The 20,111-nt window shown below is 39.1% G+C and overlaps 1 protein-coding gene across 11 annotated transcripts in view; it reads left to right on the top strand.

The window, feature by feature from the left end:
• The window catches only part of PRDM5 (PR/SET domain 5), a 291,517-nt gene that overhangs the window by 248,665 nt on the left and 22,741 nt on the right, over positions 1–20,111 (top strand). For 9 of the 11 annotated variants that reach the window (XM_058293289.2, XM_058293285.2, XM_071214900.1 and 6 more), the window contains one exon: positions 12,751–12,855. The exons of the other annotated variants lie outside the window; for them this stretch is intronic. In XM_058293289.2, the coding sequence (XP_058149272.1) occupies positions 12,751–12,855 (105 nt within the window). The remainder of the gene's footprint in view (positions 1–12,750; positions 12,856–20,111) is intronic. 11 annotated transcript variants of the gene reach the window in all.

The following is a 20,111-nucleotide window of genomic DNA, read 5'->3' on the forward strand; positions in this document are numbered from 1 at the left end:
ATTTTCCTTGACCTATGACTACAAGGAAAGAAATTATTTGATAGATTTTCTGTTTCAGTTTGATTGTGATCTAATATAAAAGCAACCACCTGTGCTTCACTTCCTGGCAAGCAGTCCTTAGCTGTACTAAAAGGAAACCTTTAATAACTTTCTATTTCTAAGAGCTTCAACATTCAGCTCCCTCTAGAATACTTAAAAAGTATTTTTTGTGTCTGCGGAGTCCTCTCAAATGATGTTGAGATATAGTAATTCAGATCATGTTGAAAAAACATGTAACATTTGAAGTTACAATTCTTTTGTAGGATGGGCACTGACAGCACAGAAATCAGGCTTATTTACAGCATCACAAGGTGCAGGATGTAGAGCTCTGTAGATCCTACCTTCTGAATGAATTCTGGCAAGTGTTGTCTGATTAAATCTAGACTGATTAGACTCCTCATTAATTCTGCCCTTGATAAATTACACAGTTTAACTGACAGAGATTGCCTCCATTTGATAATGGTCCCCAAGTTATGATGACAAAGGACAAGCCATTTGTCAGTTACAATGTGTAATCATTCAGGAACAGAATTAATCAGGAACCTAATCATTTTGTCTCTACTTAAATCCAGCTAATGAATTAAAATGTGTAATTTGTATTACATATTCCACTCTGAAACAGTGTTATAAACAATTTCCTTAATACTTTATTGTGTCAGATTTTTTGTCTGTATTAAAGATTTGGTATCATAGGCAAAGGTAAAGGAAGAACAGTAGGCTATGCTTGATGTTAAAATGATGACTGTGTATCAGTCCTTGTTGGGGGAAGAGGTGGTAAGGCCTTTGAAAGTCCTTTGTTATCCTACCACGTTCCCACACTACAGCCTCATGGACCTACAGATAGTTTCCCAGGGTGTCCTTTAGATTGTAGTAGATAGCTCAGCCTCAGTTCTGCTGCCAGAACTTGAGACCCTCCCTCCCTCCCTTTCTCTCTCTCTCTCTCTTTCTCTTACTCTTTCTCTCTTCCTTCCTTCCTTCCTTCCTTTTCTTTCTTTCTTTCTTTCTTTCTTTCTTTCTTTCTTTCTTTCTTTCTTTCTTTCTTTCTCTCTCATTTTTTGAGCAAACGTATTTTATTTAAAGGCAAAATAATAAAATAAAACTTTGCTAAATCTTGTTTAAATTTTCTCAATGGAGTTTTATGTTATTTTCACTTTTTTATTTTTATTTTTTATTTTTAAAGATGCTTTAGATTACATAAATGTTACATCAAAAATATAGGTGATTTCCCTATACCACATCCCCTCCTCCTCCCACACTTTCCCCCATTAACATCTTTCATTAGTGTGGTACTTTTGTTACAATTTGATGAACATATATTGAAACAAGGGCTACAGTTTACATTTGAGTTTACACTTTACACCACACAATTTTTTGGTTTTGACAAAATGTGTGATGGCCCATATCCATCACTGCAGTGTCATGCAGGACAATCCCAATGTCCTTCAAATGTCCCATGTTATACCTACTCTTCCCTCTCCCTCCCCTCAGAATCTCTAGTGGCCACTGCCTTTTTTTTTTTTTTTTTAACATTAATAAAAGTTCTTCCATTGGTAGAAAAATAATAAAGCTACTTTAATCCATAGTTACATTTTCCCCTTTATGTTTGTTCATTCCTCGATCTTGAGGATTTTAGGATGGTGATGCCCTCTCTGTTTCTGACTGAGAGGGTACTTAGATCTCATGGGGAATATGGATGGAACTGCCTTGTTTGCAGTTGTAGATACTCTCTGTTTTTTGGGATGGGCATTGTCCATCATCTTCCTTTTGTTAGTTGTTCTGGGCAAGTCCATTGAACTGTAGACTAGGTGTTGCAGCTTTGCTGAGATTCAGGGCTCAACTGGCATATAAAGAGACTGAGGATTTAAGTCTTTGGGATGTATATTTAATGAGTATGGTGCTAATTATAGGTTCAGATAAAAGGGGCAGAAGAGCCATGTGTAGGGAAATTATAAATGAGTCTAACTCTGTTATATTGACATGGTCCCTTGCTGGGTCATTCACCTTGTAGTTGCCCTAATTTCATCATCCTTAGTGAGCCTTATGGCAAGGGTAGGCAATGAAGTTTAGAAACTGAAGTTCACTAGCACCCTTGCACATATATGTGTATCCTCTGGCTTTGAAGATTGGTGCTAAATATACCCATGGATGTTCTAGGGGCAGAAACAGAGTAGGTATGTCCCTTATATAATTTACCCTATATACTCAGCCTACTTTCTCCACCCCTTCTTTCTTTCCACTGTTTTTACCAGGTGAGGGTTGGTATTTCTGTAACATGGCTTATAAGGGTAATAAGAAATTAGGAAGGTAAGGATGAGGGTTTCCTTCTTGAGAAAGAAAAAGCATTTATTTCCTATCTTGGTCCATCACCTCAACTTTTGAGGTGAGTGATTTATGACCTCCTGGCTCTGCCTTTGGCTTAAGAGGCTCTTTATTGTAGCAGGAATTCTCTGATACTTGCTTTTGATGCCATTTACCCTAAATTGGAATCCCTTTCAAGGCTGGGCTTTAGAGGTCCTTCCAGGAGCACTATAAGGAATATCTGTGAGGAGGTCCAGCCCCTCTTGTGCATCTTTCAGAATAGTACAGGGTCTGTGTGTAAGATCTAGGGATAAAGAAGAGAGGCAGCATTGAGTGGGCAAATGGCTCTTCCTATGATACTTAGTTACCTCCTCAGGAGGCAGAGAGCCTCTCTTTCTAGAATGACATAGAAGTGTGATTCTGGAGTCCTTTGTAAGCTTCCTTTAGGGCAAAAACCCAGCAATTTCCAGGATTCAAATGGTTCTTTTTGAATTAGAGGGAACATTTTTAACATAATTTTCACAAGCCACCCCCTACCTTCTTGGGAACACACACACAGAAGCACTTGATGGTCATTGTAGTTTTAGTGTCTGTTGAAGGAGAAAATAAATAAGTTAAGGTAATATAACTTCAGTGATACCCATGAATGAAATACATTGAATTAATCACGGTGGTATCTATACACATTTGAAAATGTCCATCATGAACTGGGTGTTGTCTGACCCTCCAGGCCATAAAGGTGGGCATGCACAGCAGCACTGATTCATCAGATGGCTGTGATATGAGTTGATATGAGTATGTGTGTGTTTGTGTGTTCAAGACATTATTTGTTCAGTTTAAAGCTATTCCTTAATACACATTTGGGTTTTTAAACCTCTTGTCATAGCTACAAAGCCCCACCAGAATCTCAATAATTGCCTGGGGATCACTGCCTAAGAATCTGTAGGTGCTATCTCTACAATAGTTACCTAGACAGTATCTCCTAACAGGAAGTTTGGGAAGAGGTAAGAGGGATGTTCTTAATCAGTGGTGCTCAGAGAGTGATTTTCACTACCTTCTCTTCCCTGAAATTTCTTACTCCACAGGATGGAACTTAGGTGGTTAGTCCTGTCTTAGGTTGTTCTTTGCCAAACACTAACCTGTCATTGTTGTCTGCCATAGTGGTATACATCACCACTGTTCTTGCAAATAAAGTGTAGGAAGAAAAACTTTCCTTGTTTTTCTCTTTATACATCATATTAATGTATACTGTATTTTTATAAAATATAAGTTTATGTAAAATATTTGGGTATATTAAAAGAGCATTAAATTGACTGTGATGATGAATATACAACTCTGTAATTATAATATATTTGTATTAGTTAGCCAAAGGAGTGCTGATGCAAAATATCAGAAATGTGTTGGTTTTTACAAAGGGTATTTATTGGGGGTAGGAGCTTTCGGACACCAGGCCATAAAGCGTAAGTTACTTCACTCACCAAAGCCTATTTTCACGTGGTGGAGCAGATGGCTGCCGACGTCTGCAAGGTTTCAGGCTTCCTGGGTTCCTCTCTTCCCAGGGCTCCAGCTTAAGGCTTCAGCATCAAACTCCAACATCAAAAAACCTTTAATTCTATCCTTTGTCATGCCTTTTATCTGTGAGTCCCCACCCACCAAAGAGTGGGGATGAGGACTGGACGCCCGCCCCACTGGCACAAGAGGTTTACATAATTACTTAATCAAGTAAACCTATGATCCAATATAATCTAATATGCCCAGAGGAAAAGATCAGTTTACAAACATAATCCAATATTTCTTTGTGGAATTCATCAATAATATCAAACTGCTATAATATTGAAAGCCATTAATTGTACAATTTGGATAGGTTGTATGGTGAGTGAGTATATCTCGATAAAAGAACTAATTTTTTAAAAAAAGAGTATTAATAAGCTCTCCCAGCAACTCCATGCAATTTCTGATCTAAATAGTTTTTGAAAAACTATGGAATATGTAATAAATATGTCAAAGATAATTCAATATGTGCCAAAAAACAATTATATTTATTTAGACTAGAGGGGAAAAGTATTAAAGACACTTAGTGTTTGTTGGACTGCCAACAACAAAAAAAGCAGTGTTTTTTATTTTTCTGATGACTTTGAGTAATCAATTAAAACACACTTTTTACATCTTTAAAATTATACATGAAGTTACTTCATTTCTGGCAACATGGTATCTGTATCCTAGAGAAAAAGCCCCTCAATGAAACACATATTAATGCTGGATAAAATAAAGCAAACATCAAGTATTAGAACTTATGAAAAAGGTAAAGATAGACTCTAGGGTCTAATAATTAAAAATGAATCTGAAAACCAGAGTGATTAGCTCAAACTGAGGATGAACACTTGTAGTGTATTTGCCAGTATCACTAAACTCAAGATTTGGTTTTTAATGATGATAGGGGGAAACGGACTTTGGCCCAGTGGTTAGGGCGTCCGTCTACCATATGGGAGGTCCGCGGTTCAAACCCCGGGCCTCCTTGACCTGTGTGGAGCTGGCCATGCGCAGTGCTGATGCGCGCAACGAGTGCCTTGCCATGCAAGGGTGTCCCCCGCGTGGGGGAGCCCCACGCACAAGGAGTGCGCCCGTGAGGAAAGTCGCCCAGCGTGAAAAGAAAGTGCAGCCTGCCCAGGAATGGCGCCGCCCACATTTCCCGTGCCGCTGACAACAACAGAAGCGGACAAAGAAACAAGACGCAGCAAAAAGACACAGAGAACAGACAACCGGGAGGGGGGGAAATTAAATAAATAAATCTTTAAAAAAAAAAAATGATGATAGGCTTTGTGTTCAGATTAAAGGGTGAGATGGAACCCATATCCCTAGAAAGACTTTGCTCAAAATTAAATCAGGGACTAGAAAATTCTACCTTTGGCAAAGGAAAGTGCTTGGGATATGTAACTGCCTTGGAGTAACTGTTGGCTAGAGGAAGAGTTCTCCTTGCATTTTGTATCAAAATCCTTCCCTGAGGTATATATGGAATTCAGAATTAAAACACTTGCTTAGCCAGAAAACCTTAAGACAAGGAATAAACTTAATATAGTCTTTGATTGGTAGCATACCTGAGTGGCTGACAGAAGCAAACACAAATCCTGTCTGAAAAAACTTGCCTTCAACCTAGGGGTCATAGGATTTTAGCAGATAAAGACCACCAAACATGAGCTCACAATTCCAAATTCCAGAAATATACAAGGAAATAAGAATCATGAGAGCAGAAGACAGGAGAAACCACAAATAGCAAAAATAGACTTCCAAGATTCTTAAGATAACAATTTATCTGATAAAGAAAATTATATAAACACCTAGAATATTTTTAAATGGCATAAACAAAATGCATATAGAATAAGATTCTATCGTAAAACTAAGCAGAATTGGAAAAGAGCCAAATAAAATTTATAGAAATTAAAAATACAATAGCAGAAAGTAAAACCTCAAATGGTCGTATTAAGCAGCAACTTATTCACAGCTGAATAGAGGATTGAGCAACTGATTCTAAGGAAATTACATAGAGTATCCCACAAAGAGATGGAAATGGCAAAGAGAGGTTAAGAGAAAAGAGATCTGGAAGGAGTCTATCATACATTTAATTGGATTTGTAGGCTTTTCATTCAACCAGACATGGTAAACAACCATTTTCAGTAAAATAAAAATAGAGTTTACCACCAACAGATCCTCAGAAGGGAAGTCTGAGAAGTAAGGAGGATTGAAAAAGCAAATAATTTGTTAAATGTGTGTAAAGCTAAATCACACTGATTATATAAAATAATAATGATCCCATATTGGGCATTCGGAATCAACATATAACAAAAATACTGCTACACAATAACATGCAAGACAGGATTATTCTGTTACATGTGTTGTTCCAGTAAGAAGTTAAAAAACATATAGATAATAACTTTATATTTTGTTAAATGTACATGGTAAAAAAAAATTGATAACCACTAAAAGAAAAGAAATGGATTTCTTAACTTCTACAGAGGAAAGATGATCAATCCAATAGAGGGGAGAAAACTTAGAAAATAGAGGGGAGAAAACTTAGAAAACAAGCAGGATAAAAACAATGCACAAGAATAAAATTTTAAAAATATATTTGAATATATCAGCAATCATACTAAGAATAGAGAGACAAAACTAACCAGCTTAAAAAAAGAGATACTGCTCATATATATTGACATCTTCTGCAGATAACTGCTCATCTTTTGGAGACCTGTTTTGGGCCACTACTGGGCTTTAGTAGAGTCTGAACACTTGACCATGTGCCACCAAGTTCCATGTGACTTGAGTGGTCCATCATGAACTGAGTATTGTCTGACCCACTAAACCATAAAGTTGGACATGGACAGTAGCACTAAATCATCAGATGAATGTAGTACTTATGAGATTGAGCTTGAGCAGGGCCTGAAAGCATAAGTAAGTTACTCCAGTAAGTTACAAATGCTTATGCCCCCACTCTTGCGACATCACCTTCTCTCTCCCAGCCCACACTACATCTTCTTGGGGAGTTCCCTACAATCAGTTAACTGAGGAAGATAAAACTCAGGCCTGTTTTATAGGTGGATCTGTATGATATGCAGCACCACCCAAAAGTGGTCAACACTGCTCCTTTCTGGGACAACTCTGTAGGACAATGGTGAAAGGAAATCCTCCAAGGGGGCAGTATTTTAAGCAGTGCACTTGGTATTTTTGCTTGGAAGAAGTGGCCAGAGGTGTTTCCACAGTGATTCATGGCCTGTGGTCAGCAGTTTGGCTGGGTTTTCAGCAACTTGGAAGGAACATGATTAGAAAATTGAAGACAAGGAAATCTGGGGAGAAGTATGGGGATAGACCTTTCTGCATGGCAAAAAAAGCATGAAGCTATTTGTGTCCCACCTGACTGTCCACTAGACGGAGACCTCAGCAGAAGAGGATTTTCATATTTTAGAGAAAAGGATGACCTGTTCTGTGGCTATGTGGCTAGCACTCAGTATCTTTCCCCACCTACTCCAGTCGTTGCCCAATGGGCTCATGAGCAGAGGGACCATGGTGATAGGGATGGAGGTATGCCCAGGCTCATCAACATGGACTTCCCCTCACCAAAGTCAATCTGGCCATAGCCACTGATGAATGCCCAGTCTGCCAGCATCAGAGAGCAACACACAACCTCTGATATGGCACCATTCCCCAAGGTGATCAGCCTGCTACCCAATGGCAGATTGATTACATTGGCTTACACTTCCATCATGGAATGACCAGCCTTCTGTTCTTACTGAAATAGTCATGTATTCCAGATATGGAATTGTCTTCCCTGTATGCTGTGCCTCTGCCAAAACTATCTGTGGACTTAAAAGAGTGCCTTATCCACTGTCGTGGTATTCTATACAGCAGTGCTTCTAGTCAAGGAACTCACTTCACAGCAAATAGAGTGCAGGAATGGGCACAAAATCATGGAATTCACTGGTTTTACCATGTTCCCCATTGTTTTAGTTGGGTAAAGGCTGCTGGGAGCAATGTACCAAAAATGGATTGGCTCTTATAGTGGAAATTTATTAAGATAAAAGTTTACCGTTCTGAGACTGAAAATGACCAAATCAAGGCATCGTCAGAGATGCTGTCTCACTGAAGGTCAGCTGCAGGCAATCCTAGGCTCACTCCATGTGGTGAGGCACATGAAGGCATCTGCTTCTCTTCCTGATCTCATTGCTTCAGCCTCACTGACATAATCAAATTGAAGGCCCCCTGTTGGATCCAATCCAATCCAAAGAGTCCCACACCCATGGGAATGGGTTAGCTTCAAGAACATGATCTGTTCTAGGAGCCACAAAAAGCTTTGCACCCATAACCAACTGTTGCACCCATAATCATGGGCGGGGGCAGCTCGATTGGTAGAATGGTGGAATGACCTTTTGAAGTCACAATTAAAAGACACCAATTGAGTGGCAATACCTAGCAAGGCTGGGACAGTGATCCTCAGGAAGCTGTATGTACTCTAAATCAGGTTCCAGTCTATGGTGCTGATTTCCCACATCCAGGAATCATGGAGTAGAAATGGAAGTGGCACCACTCCGTATTACCCTTAGTGATCCACTAGAAAACTTTGTGCTTCCTGACCCAATGACCTTCTGCGCTGCTGGTCTAGAGGTCTTCATTCCAGAAAGAGGAGTGCTTCCACAAGGAGACACACCAATGATTCCACCTAGCCACTTTGGGCTCCTCATGCCTCTGAATCAACAGGCATAGAAGGGTGTCACTATACTGACTGGGGTGATTGATCCTGATTACTAAGGAGAAATTGGATTGCTAGTACTTTGTGGAGGTAAAGAAGAGTGTGCCTGGAATTCTGGAGATCCCTTAAGGCATCTTTTCATGTGATTAAAGTCAGTAGAAAAATACAACAGTCCAATTCAGGCAGAACAACTAATGGCCCAGACCCTTCAGCAATGAAGGTTTGTGTCACCTCACCAGGCAAAGAACCACAACCAGCTGACGTACATACTGAGGGTAAAGGGAATATAGATTGGGTAGTGAAAGAAGACAGTGGTAAATACCAGCTATAACCAGCTGTAATATGTGATCAGTTACAAGGACTATAATTGTTATGAGTATTTCTTCCTCATTTTTAATGATAGTTTGTATATATACAGAAGGGAAGTATTTTTGTTTTCTTATCTTATTCTCTTATCATATAAAATAAGTTGTATTAATTTTTCCTCATAGAATTTAAGTTCAAGATAGCAAAGATAAGAGTTGAATATCATCCAATAAATATCACCCAATGACTTTGCATCCTCTTCTGGGCAAAGGGCTAGTGTATTTTCTGTTGTACACAGGACAGAGGTATAAAAATAGCTATACTGGGCAAATACTGATCTTAAAAGTTTTTATAGCCTTATTATGACTCAATTAATTTTAAGGTAAAATGGATTATTATATATAAAGGAGGTTACTTTAAAAAAAAATCTTATTTTTCCTGGAAGAAAATAGTTTGAAACTTACGTGCACTATTATACATAAGAAGAAAGTCTCCATACTTATAAAATAAAGTGATATAATTGCAAGAATACACTGTATAATACAGTATAGAATAATATGTTCACTTTGTAGAGCTATTTGGCCTTTCCTAGAAAAGTTGAAGGTGCAACTCTACTTCAAGGTATATGTACCATAGTGAATCACTGTGTTTGGGTGTATGTGTTCAAGTCTGTTCAGAGCAGCATTCTTTGTAAGAGTGAAAAATTGGGAAAAATTAACTGTCACTGGAAAGTGAACATAAGTAGATTATGGTATGTTCCATTAAATGCATTAAAAATGAATGAAAGGGAAACAGATGTGGCTTAACCAATTGGGCTCCCATCTACCATATAGAAGGTCCAGGGTTTGATGCCCAGGGCCTCCTTGTGAGGGCAAGCTGGCCTACGTGGTGAGCTGACCCACGCAGAGTATCAGCTCACCACTTTTTTTTTTACAGATTTTGGTTTTATTTGAATTAATTGCTAGTGTATACAACAGTTCTTCAAAAATTACCAACCCAATCCCCTGATGATTCAATTGTCCAGGAAAGGAGGGAGGCCCCAGCCTTGTCTACTTAACACCATGTGTGCTTCCTGTGCAGTGTGTAATCCTCACTGTGCCTCCAAAGGCAGAAAACTTTCCTGACACTAACAGCCTCTGGCTCCAGTGGCTTGCTTTCTCCCTGTGCCTTGGCCGAGCTTTTTCGGTTCACTCCAAAGGCAGAAGGTATAAATTGCAGATTCTTCTAGGGCCAAGAGATAGTTAAACTCTATGGCTTCTCAGGAAAGTGAGAAAACTAGCTCTGACAACTAGAGTAGGGGTCTTTGATCCTCAGTGACCTGGGAATGCTCTGGCAGTAAAGCTGCCCCATGCTGAAGTGCCAGCCGACGCAGAGAGCTTATACAGCAAGATGATGCAGCAAGAGACACAGAAGAGAGAAAATAAGAAGACGTAGCAGAACAGGGAGTTGAGGTGGCACAAGAGAGTAATTACCTCTCTCCCACTCTGGAAGGTCCCAGGATCAGTTCCCAGAACCGTCTAATGAGAATACAAGCAGATACAGAAGAACAGGCAATGAATGGACACAGAGAGCAGACAATAGGGGGTACATGGGTGAGGGGAAATATAAATAAAATAAATCTTTAATAAAAACATAAAGGAATGAATAGGAGCTACAGGTGTTCACAAAATTAAAGTGGAGACTAGATGCTCACCAAGACAATATTTTGCAAATAAAGCAAGTCCTAGAAGAATGCATGCAATATAATAAATACCAGGTAAATAATTTTTAAAAAACAAAATAATACTCTGCCTTGCTTAGGGATCCATCTGCCCATATGTAGTAAAAATGTAGAGAAGTGCAGGGGAAGGGTACACATCTCATCCAGGAGAGCGGTCCCACTGAGGAGGCAGAGGGCACTGCCCTCAGCGTGTGGGGAGTACAAGGAGAGGTGCACCTGATTGGTAATGTTTTATTTCTTCAGCTGGCTGGTGGAAACTCATATGTCTGTATGGTTATTTACATCTTTTCCGTAGGGCTGAAGAAACTTACTGTTTTCAATATTAAGAGAAAATTTAAATTTAACAACTGGTCAACATAACATGAAATTAAAAGCATAATGCATACATACATTACTCAATCCAAAAAAAGTATTTGTAAAAGAATCTTTTTGAATGTACATTTTTTAAAAAACTCTGCTACTTTAATCTAAACAGAACTTTTTGTGGATGCACTATATAGTAATTGACCAACTGCTTTAATAGAACACAGTTAATTCATTTATTTCACAGTTAATTCCAAGTTAGAAAGATGGTAACATGATTAAGTTCCTGGTAGCAAAGATGGCTGAGGAATATTAGCATCTTTTTCTTTTCATTTTGAGATTTTTTTTTCCTCTTAAGTTTCTGTGGCCAACAATGATGAATTCCTCATTTTAAAAAGGATAAAAGAACATTCTACTTTAAAAAGATTGAGTAATTTCTTCCATTGGTAGAATCATAATAAGTCTATAGTAGAATACCAGTAAGTCCACTCTAGTCCATATTTTATTCCCCAATCCTGAGGATCTGGGATGGTGATGCCCACTCACCTCTAATTGAGAGGGGGCTTCTGTCCCATATGCCTGATGGATGGGATCTCTTGCTTTCAATTGTGGACTCTCTCGGTTCCTTGGTATGGTGGTTGTCAATCTTCACCTCCTTGTTAGTTGTCCTGGCTGAGTCCAGTGCACTGGGGGGGTACGTGTTGCAACTCTGCTGAGGCTTAGGGCCCAGCTGGCACATGGACCACCCAGAGATTCAGGTCTCTTGAATGTACACCTACCAACTCCAGCACCAACTATACGTTCAGATAAAAGAACAGAAGAGGCATGTGTAGAGAAGTTATATATGAGTCCAACTCTGTCACACTCAGGATCACAAACTCCAAAGTAGGGCCTACTGTCAAGGCATCTACCTCCAGAGGTATCTGCCATGACCATAGGACCTGGTGTCTCCAGAAACCTCGGGAGACAGTGGCCACTGGAGGTGCTGAAGTCAGGGAGAGAGACAAAGAGGTGTAATAAAGGGGCATTGTCAGGCCTTGGAATTGTCCTGAGTAACATTTCAAAGACAGATACAGGTCATTGTATATATGGCCATAACCTACAGAATTGAGTGGGAGAAAGCGTGAACTACAATGTAAACTAATCCATGCTTAGTGGCAATGTTCCAAAATGTGTTCATCAACTGCAATGAATGTACCTCACTAATGAAAGAAGTTAATGTGGGGAAATGTGGGAGGTGTGGGGAGTGGGACATATAAAAATCCCTTACTTTTTTTGTTTAACATTTTATTTAAGTATCTTTTAAAAATAAATAAAAAATATATAAAAAGATTGAGTAATAGAAATGAAAATTGTATAAATCTCAGTTGAGCTCTTGCTTTTTAAACTTCCTTCTAAACTCTGTTGAAAATTTGCATCTGAAGTTTTCATTTCCAGGAATCCCAATGAAATGGTAAACACTTAGTAACATCTAGATCAGAGGCTCCCAAACTTTCTTGGCTAATCATGCCTTTAGTATTTCAGTTCAATTTTTATAGCACTCCTAGATCAAAAGAAGTACTTAAGAGTTCAGTTAGGTTACAGCAACCAACAAAATCCACCTTCTCAAATATCTGATATCATTGGAGGGAATATATTATAACACTCTTAATTTTGAAACTGTGAACCTCCTTGAGTTAGTAGTTTGCACAATATCCAACAGAGATCAAGTATTGATGTTTCCCCTGAAAAATTAAAATATCTGGCAGCACCCTGCAGACCTAGATAGAATCCCCACACCGCACACACTTTAACATGGAGGGCTCTTTGTTGACTCACATGCCTGGTGGCCTCTTTCCATTGACTGCAGGAGAAGCCATACAAATGTTCAGAGTGCAGCAAAGCCTTCAGCCAGAAGCGAGGCCTGGATGAGCACAAGAGGACACACACCGGAGAAAAGCCTTTTCAGTGTGATGTGAGTTGGGCTCCTCTTTTCTTCCTGTAGTGCCCTCCAAAAACAGGAAGGATAGGTGCATTTGTGTGTGTGTGTATACATATGAATGTGTGTGTGTATGAATGTGAGTGTGTTTTGTATTGCTGTGCTGTGCCTGTTAGTATCAGTGCTATATACAGCTTTGGACTGTATAATCCATATAACCATCATAGTAATTTTATTCATTCTGGTTTACTGGAAGGAAATAAACTCTGATTTTGTTTAAGACATGCTTGAACCCTGTTTCAGTGCAATTGAATTGTTCTTCCAAGATATAAAGACATGATGATTCCAGGTAGCTTTTATATGTGTGCCCAAGTCATTGACAGGTTAATGACAGCTAAATCAATGATTTAGCTGGTCATAGATATTTTCTTTGTTAAAGCCAAACAATGATTTTCCAAAATACACAAACACCTTTGTTTAAATAATGCTACAAATTCAACATTAAGGTTGTAATATGGGAAATTCTGTACAAAATTCTCTTTAAAATGTTGAAGGAAATGTGAGTACAGAGTCCCATTGGCATGTCCCAATGGATAAAGTAGTACATATGAAAGGAAACTCAAAAATATGTTTTCCTTGTCCTTCTGTGACATGTTAGTGGTAAAGTTAAGGCAACAATGTGCTCCCATTGGGTCTACTCATAAAAATACCTGGAACTTCTCAGTAAGGAAAGAAGTACTTGTAGAGAAAAAAGTATACACAGTAGAGCCCTATCCTGAACTGGAGCTACAACCTCCAATTAAGCATTTCAATGGATTCAAATTTCCAGTAGTGTTAATGGAAGCATTTTCATAAAGGCAAAGCCTATTTAGATTATATAATTGTTCAGCTAAACAAATAACTGATGTAGGCCAGAAACTAAATATAGTCTGTGTAGTGACATCTTCCTGTATTCACACTCAGCCTTGCATTTATCTATGCTTAATATTTTTGTTGAAAATTTCCTTAGGAAAAGTGGGCCATGACACTATTTTTTGAAGTATAATGATACAAGCATGATTTTTAAAAATCTGTTTCTATCCCTTTTACTTCTATCATATGTTTAAAACTCTTTGTTTTTATTTGCAGCTGAGTAAAGAGATCACTGAGTAAAGAGAGATATATCAAAATGCCTCCTAACCTTCCCTGAAATGCAGCCTGCTTTGAGAACTGTCTTTGCTCCAAAATCCTGTCCTGTTTCCTCATTAATCAAGTCATCCCAGAAAGAAACTATCCTTTCTTACCCCACTTCCAATCCTAAATAGTTCTCAATTTTATTACCTCCTCTCAGTTCCGTCCCCACTAGCAGTATATAGCTTTCTGATTCTTATCACAGCCAGTCTCCAATGTATGGCTCTTCACCTGCCACCCTGATGAGGTGACATTTTAAATGTAAACCCAATCTTGTGCATCTCTGTGATTGTTCCTCACAACCTACAGGGTAAAATGCAGCTGACTGGAAAATTACTCTTGTTTTTCTAGTTTTAATAACTCTTAACTATCTGTCAGTTGTCTGTACTCTGTACCAACATTTAGAATTTCCTGAAGTACCCATGCTATTTTACATCTCTGTCCCTTGTTCCAAGTGGTTTGCATATACTGTACTCTCAACCTAAAAATTTTCATCTCCTGCTCTCACTGCCTAACCAAAAGCAAACAAACAAAATGTTTACAATTTTCTCAATTGTCACTTTCTTCATCAAGACTACTCTAACTTTTAGACTGATATTCCATGCTCTGTGGTTCCCCCAGCATTTCATACCTACTGAATTATAAGTATTTATAGGTACCAGACATATGGTGATGACATCTACATCTTTCTCTCTCCTGCCTAGAACTCTATTCTGAACTCTTGGCAAATATTTTGAGGTGCCTGTAGGATACCCAGCCTCCCCACCCCATGTTCCAAATGAACTCTCTGTCTCCCAGCCAGCTCGATCTTTTAACAGGTACCCTTTACCTCCCCATTTTTGTGACAATTCCTTTTTCCCTAAGGAACCCAAACCATAGAGCCAAACTTTGTGCTTAGACACCTCTTTGTGACCAATTATTTTCTTCCAGTCAAACTCCTATTGTGAGAAAGACTCAGTGATGGTGTTCATGTATTATCTCTGTTCTTCACTACAACCCAGGAATATATAGACATTATTTCCACCTACTTGAAGGAATTGAGACTCACTGAAATTAGGCTACTTGCCCAGATAGCCCACAGCTTATAACTGGCTAAGGCAGGATTCTAGGATTCAAACCCAAGTCTTTCTAGACAGTTTACCATGCGGCTTCCAGTCTCACTAATTTCTAACACTTTTTACTTCTTTATGCTTCTCAAACCCATGACCTTCTCTAAATTCCCACTGCCACTTTATTACTCTTTTTCTCACACCCTACATACGTCCAAATCAGTAGCCAATCCTATTGGCTGTACATTTTAAATAAAATTAAAAATCCAATCCCTTCTCATACCTCCACACCAACCATTTTAGTCTCCTGGAATATTGCAGTAGCTTCTTAGTTGGTCTCTCTGCTTCTGTCTTTGCTCCCTACAGTCTATCCTAAACTTGCCACACAGAGTGATCTTTCTAGAACCTGAGTCAGATTCTATTATCCATTTACTCAAATCCACCAATGCCTCTCCATCAAGTTGAGAAGAAAAATCAAAGCTTTACCGTGGTCTGCAAGGCCCTGTGTGATTTGCAACCCCCAGCCCCTGACTTCATCACTACTCTCCAATTCACCCTGAGCTCCTTGTTGTTCTTCAACCCTCCAAGCACACTCCTGCCCCTGGGTCTTTGAATTTCCTCTTTCCACTGTCTGGAATACTCTGCCTCTCAGGTATCTTCATGGCCTGTTCCTGTGTTACTTTCAGGTCTGCTCAAATTGCTTACACTATTTCCATTACTTTCTTTTTTTTAAAGATTTTTATTTTTTATTTATTTCTCTTCCCTTCTCCCCCATTGTCTGCTCTCTGTATCTATTCTCTGCATGTTCCTCTGTGTCTGCCTGCATTCTTGTCAGCAGCACCGGGAATCTGTGCCTCTTTTTGTTGCATCATCTTGCTGCATCAGCTCTCCGTGTGTGCAGTGCCACTCCTGGGCGCACTTTTTTCACACAGAGCGGCTCTCCTTGAGGGGCACACTCCTTGCACATGGGGCTTCCTTACGCGGGAACACCCCTGCATGGCACGGCATTCCTTGCACACATCAGCACTGTGCGTGGACCAGCTCACCACTTAGGTCAGGAGGCCCTGGCTTTGAACCCTGGACCTCCTATGTGATAAGCAGACGCTCTATCAGTTGAGCCAAATCCGCTTCCTCCATTACTTTCTTAACCCTCTTTCCATGTTATTCTTTTTTCATTGCATTAATAATAGAATTATTAAAGATTAGATTATTTATCATCTCTTCCCTGCCTAGAATAGAAGCTCTGTGACAACAGGGTTGCGTCTTTATTGTTCAATGCTGTATCCCTAGGCCTAAAACAGCGCCTGCCATCTAAGAAGCATTCAAAGAATATTTTTCAATGAGTGAGTAAATGAATTAATGACCATAGGCCTAGTTCATGTCCAAATAATTTCTGGCTTGCAGTGGGACAATAGCATGAGCCTTCCTGAGTCCAGTTTTAGCTCTCTGACCTGCTGCCTAAGTGACATTTTAGTATCTGTTTCTGTGAACCACCCCCTTGATAAATTTCCAACACTTGCAGAATATACTGCAGGTTTCTAGTTGCGATAACCCAGGACTCCAGGATTTAATCCCAGCCTTATCTTCTTTAATTTATTCCACCAAGGCAGTCTAGTCTTCAACCTTAGAGAACTGCTATGCCCTCCTCTGTACCTTTCCATATGCCCTTCCCTCTCCTTGGATTATCACTTCCCACCTCAGGACATCCTTCTAGAACCAGGATTTGCATCACCCCTTTTTAAAGTGTGCCCTCTTCTATCCAGGCAGAGTTGACTGCTTTCTCCTTTATACCTCTCTTAGCAGTTTGCTTATGGCATTATAAGTATTTCTCCTTAAGACTGGGGACTCCCTAAAGGCAGGCACAGTGATGTGCCTTTTGTTGTTTTTTCCTAATTGCTGTGGAAGGCGCATTGTATGTCTTCAGTTAATGAAGACGTTTGTATAGAATTCTAATTCCCATCTCTCAAGACCTGTTATATTAAACATCTTGTTTCAATTTATTGTTAAAACAACATCACTTCACCTGCAACCCAGAGAAAGAATAAATGTTTTCCAATTCTTTGCCATGTGAATTAATACTTAGTTCGAGTAGAGTACAGGGTTGGATAAGGAAGCAGCCCTGTTACTCTGTTTGAACTCTTCCTTGCTCTCCCCTATTTTTAAAATGACTATAAATGTCTTTGCAGTTGGCTGATTGATGTAGAGCATCAATTTAGAGTCTCTTAATGACTGCATTTAAGTTCATGAAAACATAAGCTTTTAGTGTCTAGGCAGTCGGTTTCACAACCGTGACATCAGGTACTCTACTGTCATTTAATCCTCTACCCTGGCTCTCATTCAACAATCTGTTGGATTGTTCCCATCTCATCTCCTGTGTGGAGCTTCTAGGACTTCCTTAATTCAGAGCCATTATCAGTGATTTCAGCATCTTGCTCAACTTCCTTTCCGTTTTCTCCGACTTGCCATTGTTGTAATTTTCCCATGGTGATTGTCTAAATGGACTTGCACTTTGTATAGCTCACACCATACTGGTGATCTGAACTGTCTGAGAACCTCCTTTTAATTGTCAAAGGGATTTTTATTTTTAAAAATGGTATCAGCCAGGCAAATGGAGAAAGTAGACAGCTCACAGAACTGTTTGAAGTTAAAGCCGTTAGTAATAGTTGGCCCTTGGGAGGTGATACAGACTGTGGAGCCAGGCTGTCTGAATTTAAATCTTGGAAACTACTTCCTGGTGTTGGGACCTTGGGCAACCTGGCTAAACTTCTGTGTCTCAGTGACCTTATCTGTAAAATGAGAATAATATAGTAGAATTTACCTAAAAGGGTAGTTATGAAGATTAAAGAAGTTAGTGTGCAAAAAGTGCTGATAGCACCTGGAACTCTGTTAGCTCTTTAGCCAGGCCCTGTGCTGGATACTGAGACAAAGTAGAGAAGAATATGTAATAACCCCTGCCCTCATAGATCTCTCACCTTCTTGTGGAGTAGGGACATTAAACTAACACAGTTAAACATCTAATAATATATTATGATAAAAAAGTGGGAAAGAAAAAAATGCAGTTACAAATGAATGGTTAGGGAAGAATTCTCTGAGAAAGTGGCATTAAGCAACCTAAAAGATAAGGAGTCAGCCATGGGAAAAAAGAGCTTTGCAGGCAGAGGAAGCTGCATGATGAAGGCCTAGAGGTAGGAAAGAGCTCCAGGTAGTAGAAGTAGAAGACAATAGGTAGGACTGAAGCACAGTGAGAGACAATGAGAGTGGAGCAAGGTAAAGTTGGACAGAAGGTTGGGCCATATCAGACAGGCCGTTCAGGCTTGGAATCTAGAAACAGTGGAAAACCATTGAAGAATTTGGCATTTGGTGTTTATTTTGACACGGGGTTTGGGGAACGGCCTGGGAAATAGTAAATCGGATAAATTTCAAATCTCTCTTCTCAAAAATCATGAATTTTAATTGACAATTACAGTAACAATTTAGAAATTCTTTCCTCTGAAAATATTAGAGATATGTTCTTTGATTTCTCCAGAATTATTCCAAAGCCTGTGGGGTAAGTATATTGTTTATAGGAGTTTAATCTATCCATCCTCCTTTCTCCCTTCCTCCTTTACTCCTTTACTTCTTTTCCTTTTCTTCTTTCTTTCTTTCAGCCAATATTTATTGAATAACTACTCTTGGCCTCATGTCCTTTAGTCTAGTAAGGAGATAGGCATAAAAATATTGCACAAATAATTAGTTGCAATTGAGGTAAATATTGTGAAGGAAAACTAAAGGCTACTATGACCACTTTTAATAGGGGACTTAACCTGGGCAGTCAGGTCATGTAAGCTTCCTAGAGGAGTGAGGAATACACTAGATAAAGACATGAGAAAGTGCGGAGGCAGGAAGAGGATGGGGCTTCAGAACTTGTAGGAAGGGAGGCAGTAGGGAGCCCTGGCAACATTTTAGGGGACAGTATGGCATTTGTATTTTCAAAGAGCCCTCCAAACTACTGTGTGGAACACAGACTAGAGGGGATGAGGTTGAGTACAGGAGGTTCAGGTGGTCGTAACCAGGCTCTGGCGGCTTTGTGGGAGATTGTACAGCACATTGGGGGGAATTTGCATCCCTGCCCCCTACATAAAATGCAAGTAGTAACCCCTCATTCATCGCTGCAACTAACACCCTCTCACAATTCCAATCATTTTTCTGGGGGAGGGAAGGTTGTACCATCGTTTGAGAACCATGTAATATGGTTATTGCACTAACCTAGACTTTGATTCCCAGAGTGAGGAGTGCACATCGCAGGAGGCATATGAGAATATCCATTGGGAAATGAGCAGGAGAGATTACAGTTTCTATTTCTGTTTATTTTCTATTTTAAAAACAAGAACAAAATTAAGCCTGGTTACCATTGGATAGAAGACTGGACTTTGGCATCCTTACTTAGCCTTTGTCAGCTGGTCTCTTGTCAGATGTAGGACTAAATGTGATCTGAGGGAAGAGTGCAGTTCCACAAGGTTGTGGGTTTGGCTGACAGTCCCCATTCACTTCTCTGTTTTTAGTACATTGGAAAGATTGCAATTTATGAGTTCTAGCTTAAATGGAGATATGGGTTTTATTGTAGGTTATTCTTATAAAATGAAGAAGGGGCTTAAAAAGAGTCCAGTAAAGAAACCAAAGATTGAAAATAATATTAATGATACAAACAGAAGTTCACAAAAAAGAAAATGGCAGTTAATACTAGTAGTCAGCAGCAATTTGAGTTTTTTAAAAAAGACATCATTATACCTGTTAAGAAGTAACCCAAAAAATGGAAATTAACAAGAGTCATTTGAAATGTGTATTTGCATATGCTGTTGATAAAGGTGAATCTCACTCTAAATATATGGTTTTAAATATTGTCTAGTGAAAATATGAAGCCATAATTGTTAACATTAAATATATTGTTTATTTTATCTTTATCTCATTCTTGTAAAATTTTGCATCTATCTTTAATATATAAAGTAGTACACATATATTTTAAAAATATAGATAATAGTGCATGCTGAAACATTTTCTTATTGATAGAACCATTGGTCTAAGTAGATTGTGGCT

The sequence above is a fragment of the Dasypus novemcinctus genome, chromosome 1, assembly GCF_030445035.2.
Source record: "Dasypus novemcinctus isolate mDasNov1 chromosome 1, mDasNov1.1.hap2, whole genome shotgun sequence".
NCBI classification, from domain to species: domain Eukaryota; kingdom Metazoa; phylum Chordata; class Mammalia; order Cingulata; family Dasypodidae; genus Dasypus; species Dasypus novemcinctus.